This window comes from Psittacula echo, assembly GCF_963264785.1.
Source record: "Psittacula echo genome assembly, chromosome: Z".
Taxonomy (NCBI): domain Eukaryota; kingdom Metazoa; phylum Chordata; class Aves; order Psittaciformes; family Psittacidae; genus Psittacula; species Psittacula echo.
Window position 1 is genome coordinate 20,188,786 of NC_137742.1, and position 12,607 is coordinate 20,201,392.

The following is a 12,607-nucleotide window of genomic DNA, read 5'->3' on the forward strand; positions in this document are numbered from 1 at the left end:
AATTCATTAAAGAAATTTAATCTAAAAGCACAAAAATGCAGTAGCGATAACAAAGTCATCATCCCAAGTCAAGAAACAGGCCTTACAACCAAGTATACAAGGTTAGTCAGACTCACCTTCCCTCGTTGATTTTTGCTTTATCCCCTTGACATGAGAAATTCTCAATGTAACCTAAACTGCAGTTGATCCGTGTCCAGTCAGGCTGGCACACAGCAAGGAAGTGAGGACGCAGTCTACCTATGGAGTACTTGGCAATGTCTGTCAGTGACTGGCTAGCAGCTGCTCCAAAAATGAAGGTCCCAATGGCTTTGTAAATAGTGGCTATGTAGTTATTTCTGACAAATGAGTTTGAGTGCAAATGATTACAAAACACAGAGAGCGTCTCTCCTAGGATTATCTGAAAGAGAAATAAAGACAACAGTTAAAATATAGGTAATAGCTTAAAAATAAAGATATTACTCTGTTATTAATATGCACACATGTTGTATCAGAAATTTATTTTAATAACCATTAAGCTGCAAATTTACATTTTTCAAGAGTCAGCAATAATCATACCCAAACTTTACACATTTATGTAGAATATAAAAAAACCTTTCACTTTATCCTTCTTTATGTTGAACTTAATGACATTAATTTTCTGAATACTTGGGAAAACAAAGCCTTCTCAGAGTAATGTTTATGCTAATTAGGATAAATTAGGCATGCTTTAATTAGAAATACTGTGCCCAGTATAACATTTTATTCTACATTGACTTTTCTTCAGCTAAACTTCTGCTGAGCAAAATTTTTTGTATTTCATCATAAAGTTATTAGGTTTTTTGTGATGCCACAGACTATTCTGAAGGGTCTTCATTTCTAGATGTGGAAGGCCAGTTCTTTTAACAAAGAAAATTACTGTTCCTCGGGAAAATTAAATCCTATCGGGAGAAAAATAATGAGATTAGGGAAAGACAGGCATTATTGAGGTCTTTCCAAGGGTTTTTTACCCTGCATGTCCAAGATCCGTTTATCAACTATTGATAGGAATGCAGATTTAATTTTGTTTTCCTGCAACTCTGCCTTTCGCAGGAACTAAGTTCTTCCTCAAGCAAAGTACAAAACGTCACCCCAGACAGACGGGACACTGAATCAGATGGTCCCATGTGGTACAGAAAGGCTCAACTCATATGGGTGATCAGATGGGTGGGGGACTGTATGCATGTATGTGAAGTGACTTTTAAAAATGCTGTGCAGATTAAATGATGGCTCCATCAGTCCCTTAAGAGTGACAACTCAGGGATCCCAGCAAAGCAGAGCTTTGATGAATTAAGCTGTTACTGGACACTCCGACACCTGGGCAGACGAAGCAGCTGTCAGCAGCTTTGCACATTAAAGCAAACGGACAATCCCATCATATGCATGACACTTCAGTTTTACATGCTGCACGGTACCAAAACATGGACTGAAGCAGAGAAAGCTTTCAGTAAAACAGATATTGGTAAGCTCTTATAGAAAATATACCTCTTAATGAAGACAGCTTAACAGAAATACCACAGCCATGACTGGTAAATAATGAACCTCTTTTCAAGAACACTGCTACAAAACCTGCAAGAAGGTCACCCATCTCAGTTGAGATGACTAAAAATTAAGTGATCTCAATGCAGCTACTTCACTGGACACAGATATCAGAGTATTTATCTTCTATAATCTGACTGAGCACTGAGTAAAGGACATCAACATTTACTTTTACCATCTGACTTTAAAGCAATCTTGACAGAAAAGACTGATTTCACAACTGAAAGGTGGCAACTTTGTAGGCTCACATGGAGACTGGATAAATTCAAAGGAAATACACCCACTGAAAGTTACTTAATTCACGTAAGCCTTTTCTGACTCTGGAAGCCCCAGAGCTGCAAATGGCTGGTAGCAAAATACTGAGGGCAAAACATCAATCCTCACTTGCTTTTATGTTCTTCCTCAATCATTTCTTTTAACTGCTGCTAGAAACGAGGTAACAAGCTAAATGGACTTCAGCTGTGACCAAGTACTGCTGCTCTTAGGTAACACTGATTACCAATGATAGTAGCAGTTTTAAAAAATCAGACATATCTTAAAAAGTAGGGTCTTCCAGTATAAATGATTTGTCAGTTAACAGAACTGACAAAACAGGAAAAGAGCTTTAATCTGCTCAAGAAGTGTTTCTGTAGGCTTTTGAAGCAGTTTTTCCTAAGAAAATGAAAACTAGGTAGAGTTACAGCCCCACATTTCTAGAGTTACGAAAAGAAAAATTCCACCCAGGAACAAATATAAGCTACAAGCTAGCCTTTATGTTGAAACCTAGATAAAAAATTCTGTGCAATCCTTACACAAGAAACAGGTAGACTGCAATAGTTTTAACATTTTTTTAACTCATTATCCCAGAGAAACCGCTGGTCAATACTAAGGTTTACATTTAGCTGCTCCTTTTCCAGCTTTGATTCCTAAAATATACCTGGATAAATATTTACACACCTAAAAATCTTATTTGGCATAACAGTTTTAATTCTGGTTAAAAGTGTAGCTCTGATGAGCTTGGATGTCACCCAACACAGAACTGTGAGTGGAATCTGGAGCTTTTCAGTACACCCAGACAGCGATACTGAAGATGCCATTGAAGGGCCACTGCTGGAACTAAAATGCAGTCCCATGAGACTTAGGACACAAAGTTGGTAACTGTTGACATCCAGCTCTCCTCGCTGCCCATGCCCACCACCACTTTTTGCCCCAGCACTGATGTTGTATGCTTCCAGGAGCTATTTTGCTCAACCTAGCTCAAAGCAGCTCAACGAATTTCAGACAAGCCACCACAGGTGGCAAAGACAGTGGGACCACACCTTTGCTCCATAAGAAGCTATTAAGGTGGCTCAGCTGATAACATGTAAACACATCTTAAGGATACACATGAGCCAGTTCAACTGAGCGAGGAGCTGTGTTCAACAAGGGAGATCTCAAACTGGCTGTTGGAGAGCCAGTCTCTCAAGCTCACTGACCTGAGTGTGAAGGGGAGGGAACAACAGTGCCCCATTTCCAACCAGGTTAGGTGCAGTATGAAAGTGAGCCCCACCATTAATTCAAACACAAGTGGACCCAGTGTTTTATCACGACCTTCAGCAAAATACCCCCTGAAAAGCTCCCTGGATAACTTATTCTTTTTGTTCTGGTTATGCTTTTAGTAAATTCTGGCTGGAACCCATAATATTTTTCTGTGAAAGAACTTAATATCTGTTGTTATACTTTCACACAGAGAAGTATTCCCAGTGACTCTGAGAAACAGAAAAATGCTAACTTAATACTATAATTCAAGCTCATACTCTGCAAGTAGAAGCTCCCAAAATAGAAAAGCTTGAGACAGTAATTTAAAATACATTAGTGCTATTCTTAACGGATATGCTAAGGGAGGAAAAGTTTTTACCTCTCAGACTACAGAATTAAGTCACCCAAGTTCTAAGGTATTCTTTTTTTTGTTCTATAATTGTAGTTGTTTGACCTCAATTGAAAAAAATCTTTTGGTTATTCTTGTCAGAATACCATTTCTACTGCTTTAGCAGCTTGTCTGAGGACATTATTTTAAAAGTCAAGAAATCCTATAGAATACAGTTTTAGAAGTCTGTATTAACAGATTGCCCCTCCTCCCTCTTCCCAAACCCCACTGAAATCAAATGCAATGAAGAAAAGTTTAACTTACAATAATTATACTGAAAGGAATAAGTATTCCCGCTAACAATTTATAAGAAATGGTGTCCTCTTTGTATGGATACCGGATGGATTCATCACTACAGAAAACTCCTCTCTGGAAGGGTATACGTCTTGAACTGAGAATTGCAAAAGGCAAGCCAGCTAGCAAAAAGGAATAAAAAATACATTACAAAAGCAACACAAACTCTAGCAATGATTATACCCCCACATTTCCAAAGAGAAGTGCATAAAGAGCAATGGGCATGCAGCAAGTTAGGAGGTTATGCACTTCCTCTGGCCAATGACTACTGTGTTGTCTTTGTAGCTTCCAGGAAGGATCGCTGAATGAAGGACAGCAGGACAGGGTGTTTCTCCGACCTTGGCATTTGTGGCACATAAAGCATGGAAGCACGCCAAAACCATGATTGAGTAAAGGGTTCAGTGACAATCCCCAGCTTGTGCAATCTGCTGCTACTGCCACAAATATATACTATTCCTTTATATTCCCACAAGCAGCAGTTGCCCCTTTATACCTTCTCTGGACAACTTTGCAATCAGAAGAGCAAAAATCTCATTTTATGAAAGCAGAGAGGGGGTGCTTCTCAGGGAATGCAAGTGCAGAGGGAGTTTTAAGGAAGATACAGAAAAAAGGAAAGAGTTACACATGCATTCAATCCCCTCGCTTTGCGTACACTGGATAGCTCCCCAGAACAACCTGGTCACTGCACAAGCCCTACAACCTCAGGGCACAGAGATTTTATTCCCCTCTCTGCCACAAAACAGAAAGCCTTTGGCTTATCCTAAACACAACATAGGACGTAAGATTAAGGCACGCAATGCTTTGTGCTATTGCACCTCAAAAGACCTGCAACACTAACCAAAACAGCCATTTGTATACTCAGCCTAAAACAGCACTACAGACTAAGAGAATCACAATTTAAACCTCTGATCCTCTATCCTTGACGTATGTACAGCATCTGCACAATCTGTTTTCTGATGTGAAATTCAACTATTTGTGATGAGAAATTCAACTATTTCTGATTAATACCCTCAGAAAGAAATGTCTATGTGGGGGACTAACAGGAATGTTCAACAAAACAGTCCCCTTTAACTTAGGGATATCCAGCTCACTGACATTGAAGTGCTTAAAAGCCCTTGATTCTGTGCTCAAAATTCAGCAGTACTGCACATAAAATGCATATCCATTTGGAAACAAACAACAAAAATCATATAGGGGAAGACACGCATAATCTACCAGTATAGCATCAGAAGGATGAAAACTAGCCACCTTCCTTCCTGCCAGAGAAAGATGTTGCTGCAGTCACAGTTCTCTTCTCAGGACCTTGGTGTCAAGGTCTAGCCCACCTCTTCCTTTCCATGTACACAGCTAGCCCCAAACAAGTGTGTACAAACAAAAGTAAACACAGAAAGAACAGGAGAAAAGAAAGGGGAGTCAAAAAAAAAAAAAAAAAGATACCAACCAAGCAGTAAGAGAAGTGTTATAGAAGAGAAGAGAAACACTAAGTTACGCAATCAGGATTTATGAGAACTAAAAAAAAAGGAAAAGACCAAGGGTCCTTTTAACCATCTTCCCCCTTTAACATCTACCCACGGAATCCTCCAAACTAATCCTGACTCCAGGGCCCATCGCAAACGAGACATACTCTGGTTTCACCAACGACTGGTCTTTTAATTCACACCATATTTAATTCAAACACTACTGATTTTTTAATTCACACCATAAAGTGACTTCTTAAAAGAATACTTCAGCTTAAAAACAGACACAGAAAGAAGAACAAACAACAAACTAAGGTGAAAATTTTCTTGAAGTAACTTGAGTTTGCAGTTAACTGCCTTACACTTATCATAGTGCTAATGTACTATTAGGTAACCCTGTCACAAAGTCAGTCACAAAGAATCAAGTATCTACTGTACTGCTGCAGTAATAAAGTAAAATAGCATGCAAAAAAAGACACGGCAGGAAAAAAAAAAAAATCCACTGTCATTGTGAAGAGAAGTTGTTTCCAGTTCTGTGCCAGCAGGACTACACTAGCTCTGGAAGCTGTCCAAGCACACCAACAAAAGCAGAAGGACAGCAGGATGGGCTAAGAGCCAAGCCAGAGCCTAGCCAAAACAGTGAGCCATTCAGACACCAGCCAGCACAGGGCTCTGGAGCTGGACTCTGCTGTACAGTGCAAAAACACAGCCTTTCCTACCAGAAAGGGAAAAAAGAAATCACTCACTCTTTCTCCTAATAGCAAGCATGGAAGGGTTTATGAAAAACACTGCAGCCCAGACCTCATTTCTGCCCTCCCCTCACTCGTGTTGGTATTGTGACAGCATGTCATGAAACATCACCAGTTGTTTAGAAGCAGTGTGCAGTAATGATGATGGAAGATGACTTGTCAAAATAATAATTCCATGGTGTGTTTCCAACACCATTTATTCTACAATGTATGTATGGAATGAAAACTTCACACTTTGCCCTGCACACATACTAACACCAGATTCAATACAATATGTTTGAGAGAAGTTTATTTTTTAAATCTCCAAAACTGGATGATTTTGATGAGGCTTGCACAAATAACAGTCTCTCAATTTTTTACATGTTTACTTCTTTAGAATAGGCAGTTCTAAGCATCATGGTAAATCAGGTGCTCAAAAAACAAGTTCAGCCTAGAAAAACCTTATCACAGCTTCAGCACATTGCCACAAATCAAAGGTAGGTGTCATCACTGACAGCGCATCACCAGCTTTACATCATCCTTTTAAAGACCTGCTCTATGAATAAAGGTGTCACAGTGGATTCCTCCTCATTTCCTTCTAGCCACACCTGAATGTTTCAGCTTTTCAAGGTGGGAGATAAAATTTTCAGAGTGGTGGAGTTATTCAGGTGTTGTGAGGGGTTTTTTTCTTTATGTAATTAGTTGCTGCCAAATTAGAAATAGAAAGCAACGGCTTGAAAATCGTGCTCACTCTTCACCAATATTGAGATTATTATGTAATTAGTCTGTAATTGAGTCTAGCATCCTCTTTTATCAAGGTCATGCAAACAAAATACGAAACAACTCAGGGTTTATTTTTGTTTTGCTTTTTAAGTAAGAACCATCTAAAATAAAGTTATTAAAATGCCTTCTCTTCCATATTTTTTTTCCACCTCTTTTAACCTATCTGAAGTGAATCCCACTTTGCTAATAAAGAAAGAAAACTTGATAAAGTTTCCTGAGGACATAACCTGCAAAATTCAGGTAGGATAGTATGAGTCTTAAAAAGTTCTAGGTATTTACCTGGTTTGAAGTAGCAATTAATTGGAAGAGCTATGCACTGGAATACAGTACTGCTGAAAAAGCTTATATAGCAAGCTTCATGAAGTTGTTCTTCAGTTTCCCCTGTGTAACAGATTTTAAAAGTAATTCCAGCAGTCATTTGTCTAATTGCTGTCCTCAGCACATTTCAGTGCTGAAAGGAGACACGTTCCATGAAAGCATGAGATGAAAGATTTAAATTGTTAAAAAACAGATTACAGTAAAATTGATCAGATTAACACTGTTAAACTGAAAACTAAAGTCACAGAACAACATTTGTAATTTACTTTTTGCTCAAGGCAGTTATTAGCCTGAAAAAACAGTACTAGCTTTTGATGTCTTTTGGTTAAAGTACTCTCCAATGTCAACACCTACTCCCTCAGAACACACTCCGTAAGCAGGTTTAAATTTACTTCTTTTGAACACACATAAATTGGTTTCACTATTAGATGGTGGGAGGTGGGACAGAAGTAGAAGGTAAACCAGAGGGGCAGCAACTTCTACTGTTTCTGGCAAGTAAAGCCGTTAAGAAAAACTTCTTCCAATATATAGGGTGTTTGTTCTGTTTTAAATGAACCAGCAAAGCCTATTTTTTTAGGGTTTTTTTAAACAAACAACAAAAAAACAACCAACCATCAAAAAAAAAAACAAACCCCTAATTTAAAATCCCACAAAAGAGTTCTAAAATAAAGTCAGGTATTTCAAATATATAGCTTAAGTACTTTCTGCAGTGCAAGCTTCCCTCAAAGATAATGCAGAAATAGGGTAAAAAAACCCACCAAGTTTGGCTTTTTCATGAATACAAGCAGGACAAACAAACAGAACTGGCGGCAAGTGATGAAAGGGAAAAGCCTCTTACCAGTACAACAGAAGGGTTTCCCTATAGTTTATAGACATGTTACTTTTTCACCTTCAGAGGTACCTTAATTTCACAAGACAGGAATATGTTTTTGCATCACAGTAGTGATTTCTGAGTATGAAACATCAGGAGGACTTGATATCACTGAAGACACCAAATGGTATGTGTCTTCAGAATGGTACAACTATCTTTAGTGTCAAGGTCTTTATCTACCCAGATACAACTGAAGAACAAATTTTACTAGTACTTCAGGAGGTGGTATACTTTGCCAGAAGACTTATCCACATAAAAGTCTACAGTAGTTTCTCAAAAAAAAGTAGCAAAGATTCAACAGCAGATCACTGGGAAAAGCAATACTGCTACTCATCTGCCACAGTCACATGTTGCCACAGAAAATCAAAAAAAAAAGGTCCTGCTTTTTCCTCCAAATATCCCTTTTTTCCCCAAAAACATGCTACAACTTCTAAGGGCAGAGTCTGGCCCATTAAAAAGGAAAATTTGTAAAAATCAGTTGAGCTCAAGTTTTACATGAAAGTACAAGAAACTGGGGAGTTTATTAATTTAAAGTAAGGAGCAAAGAAGGCAGAGGGTCATTAAAGGCTCTCTACTGAATACTTCCCATATGAGAATACCAAAAAGCATCACTGATGTATATTCATCTTCCAAGTCAATTGTAACACACTGAAGAAATTGGCTAAAGGGAAGATGACAACAGGTATGTGAAGAGGAACTATAGGGTTGGGAAAAGGTTACCAGGGTAATCTCAAGGATAAAGCTAACAGTCTGGTGTTACACAGTTCATATGCCAGCATCATTAATGAATAACTACTAGATGTACTGCTGACAGAGCTGTCAATTCTTTGATACAGTGGAAAGTCAAGGTCAGCCAGTTCTGCCTGCAAAACTGCTCTTAAAAGACTGAAGCAAGAGAGCAGACTGAGTCTGGAGTCACGCACTTAGAGGTTAAACAATCTGGATGAGCTGGGAGCTTGTCAGTTCAAAATATGAGGGAAAATCATGTCTGCTTCCTATGGTTGTTATACATCAATGTAATAGTGTGAGCAGTCTTTCCAAAAGCATCAGCACTTTCAGCCATCTGACAAGAATTTCTTCTCAAATAGTATTCACTGAGAATTTGCAAACATGTTTGGTTTTAAATTATCTGTCTTAAATGCAGACAGAGACAGACTGCTAAGGTACATTCCTTATTATCTCAGAGCTAGAAAGGTTGGATTTTGCACAGTTCAACAGAATGTAAAGGCTGTAAAGCAACTAATTGCATAGGCAGTAGACATCAAGGAAAAGAGCAATGCTGATCCAACAACAACCAAGAAGTAAAGAGCTACAAAGATAGCTGTCAATAAGGATATACATAGGCCTCCAAAACAGTCTTTCAGTTGGAACACAAGAGGTAGAAACACACGTAGTTCAACTGATAAGACTAAATATTTTAAACAGTCATGGCACATTCATCCGAAAGTCTGGCTGATAGAACCTAATGGATTAGATTTCTATAAACATCCTGTACAACACATGCCTATTTCTTTCCAAGTTTCTAATCTCCCCACAGAACTATGAGCTTATCATTGCCACTCTGGTGACAAGAAGAAAAAAATCACATTATATGCCACCCTTGAGCAGTCCCTTCCACTTTCCTCAGGATGGAAATCACTTGACACTTATCCATGCTGTTATTTCATCAGCCAGGTTGCCCTCTTTTGTATTTATTGCCAAGTAGGCTGCTTTACTACCTCACTGCACACACTCTTCTCTAGGGCATTTATGACTACACTGAACAGAGAAGACTCCTAGAGAATTCTACTTGGTACCTTCCTCCCTCCATTGTGAAAGCCAAGGAGCACATACTCCTACTGTTCACTTCTCACATTTCAATGAATTATTTATACATTCAAGTATTCTCCATCTAATCTCACGATTATTTAGTTTCTTGATATTTTGGTGAAGTAATCATTTGAATGTACAGATCCAAATACTGAGGGTTTTTTTAATTTGTTTTCTTTAATTCTACCTTTAGCCTGAGCATGCCATTCTCCTGAAGGTACCGGAAGGATTGAGAAAAGTACAGCATCAAGTCCATAGACTTAGCAACTCCCTCCAAGTGATTTATTTGAAATGAACTGGAGGAGTGATCTGTACACATTCCAAACTATAAGTGGTGCTCCTCAGATCCAAACTGAGAACCAGAACACCTTCACCATGGATGGGGCAAAAGTGAAGCCAAAGCTGGATGCAGCAACTGCCATTTCTCAGCCTCTATCCCCACAGCACTGATTGCACAAAGGAATTACTGATCAATTTGACCAAAATGCATCACTTTGCACATTAACTCGTCGCATAGTAATAACAACACGTTTATGCTACGTTTGCTTTAAAGAGAGTTTGAACTAACACAAATCAACAGTTTATTTTTCAGGGTAAGATCAAGTTCAGAGGTGATACAGATCTGTAGGATTACCAGATGAACAGTCAAACTCATGCCAGATTATGAAGTTCAACAGCATTGCCACAAAAGATTTCCAGTACCATGAAATTAAAACATATGAAAAACCCCACGAAGATAAAACATTACTCCTTTCTAAAAGTTTACCAGGTAAGAGGCAAAGTCTTGTCCAGAGCACTACAAAATTATTAATACATAACCTGAAAGTTAAAGTTCACTCTAGTGTCAAACAGCAGGATTAATTTCAATTAACTGCAAAGCCATCAGTGGGCCATAAAGCTTTGACACTGCGGCAAACAAAGTGCACATCTGCCAATCGCACAGTCTTGAATATGTTTCCTTACAGTCCCCTACTTTATCTGCCACAGTAGCTAAACTTGTCCCCCAAGAAACATACGAACTAGCCCGGTAAGTGTTTATGTTGTTAGTTAAATAGGTGTTTTCAGTGAGTTTCCATGCAAAATTTATCCCTTTAACAAACAGAGCATAAAAGATTAGTTTCTTTTGCCAGAAATCAGTAATTGCCTTCAAAGTACAACTGTGCTAACCTATAGCAAGGAAAAATAACAGTCTGAATATTGATACATATGGTGGAAGTAGACATTTGTGAAAACATTAAGCCTAATGCCTAATATGTTAAAGCTGGCACAGGAGCAAAAGCTACACAGTAAGTACCCTTTGGAGAAAGCATTATGATACTCAAGTGTCCACAAAACCAAACTAAGAATGTTTTGGTTTGTTCTTTGAGGTAGAAGACAACACGACCTGACCAGCTAAGTATCTTTTGGATGTGTTAAAGGTGGAGAAATTAAGACTTCTACAGGCTCATAACATTCCTTTCAGTCACATAAGTGCCAAAGAGAAGAGCTCATCCCAGAGAAGTGACTTACTTAAAACTCAGTTTACTACTGAACACTTCCCCTATAAGGAACATAACTTGATAGGGGTTACACTGCCTGTTTTAGTAGCAACAGTTTAGGCAAACTACTTTGTTTCTCAGAAACTCAGTGCAGCACTTCAGCCAAGTTAGAAGAACTGAACTCTTGTCCCCTCGCAAATCGGTTTGTCATATAAAAGCTCACCAGTGGGTTGTGTCTCTTCAGCTCCCAAAAAGGGCAGCCAGGAAAAGCTTTGGCAGGGAACTACAAAAAAACCTGCTCAGAACCTAGAACAGGGAGCAGATGAAACTCAGCAACTCCCGAGTTGCTCAGTTCTTCTGCTCCTTTGGTGGAAGAATGCTTCAGAGAGGCCTCCTTTGTTCTGTGCTTCTTCTCCCAGTCACACCTACCCTTAAATCTAAGAGAAGCTGTATGAGCATAAGTGAAGGCACTGATTGTAAGAAGTAAGATGACTGAGGAAAACTGATTTGGAGGTGAAGTCAACAGAAAAGACCAACTGAATAGAACACATGCAAATAGGTACACTTGGACTTTATTGTAACAGGAAGACACAGACATTAATTTGTCGTTTATAATTGCAAGACCTAATCTTATGCAGACAGGTAAAGACCAAAAATGCAAGACCAAGTACATCTTCTGAGAGGTTATTTTAAAAATATCCATAGAGTTGCAATGTACATACACTGCCCCTAACTAGTTACGGCTTTCAGATTATTCAAAATTACTTTCTGAACATCTCTAAAAAAGATCTGGAAATGCTGAATTATTGGAAAGATCTTCTGGGATTCTTGAAATGTCAGTCATCATGGACATGTGCTTCTCCAGACACCAGCCTAGCCTAGACATCTAAAGAGATTCATTTTTCCAGAGCACTACCAAGGCCTGTTTGACCCCAAGTCTCAAAAAATTCCAGTACAAAAATTTTGCTTCTTACCCAGACACAGAAAACAAATTGGAAAATTGGAAAGTATGAAGTGCCATTATGAAATGGTACTTTGAAAAGAATAAACATGAGGTTTTTTACACAGACATTTTATTTCCCGATAAAAGGTGGCAACGAGAACAGAAAGAGTTCAGACCTATAAATGGAACTGTCAATTCTAAGAACATTCTTTTATTTATATTTTTAAGAAGATCCTTGATACTTACTAATACATCTTGTAAATCTTCATAAAATGTTCTTAAGACAGCCTAGTTTCTTTTATGCATAAAGCAATTTCTTAACAATTAAGTATCTATGCCTTACTTATTACTGCAGGTTTTGATGTTTGGTTTTGTTTTGGGTTGCTTTATTGTTTTTCTTTTTTTCTTCCCTTTGAAGTAGTTTTATATTCCACTATGGGCCTAACCTCAACAACTGAGCGAGGTAAGACCTATTATTATAGAGCAA

General features: G+C 38.4%; 1 protein-coding gene across 2 annotated transcripts in view; it reads right to left on the reverse strand.

The window, feature by feature from the left end:
• Positions 1–12,607, reverse strand: part of PLPP1 (phospholipid phosphatase 1) — a gene marked incomplete at both ends in the record, with an annotated part of 58,367 nt that overhangs the window by 26,090 nt on the left and 19,670 nt on the right. Inside the window, 2 exons of one of the 2 annotated variants that reach the window (XM_080637477.1) lie at positions 117–397; positions 3,704–3,855. In XM_080637477.1, the coding sequence (XP_080493603.1) occupies positions 117–397; positions 3,704–3,855 (433 nt within the window). The remainder of the gene's footprint in view (positions 1–116; positions 398–3,703; positions 3,856–12,607) is intronic. The other variant, XM_080637476.1, reaches the window with a different exon arrangement.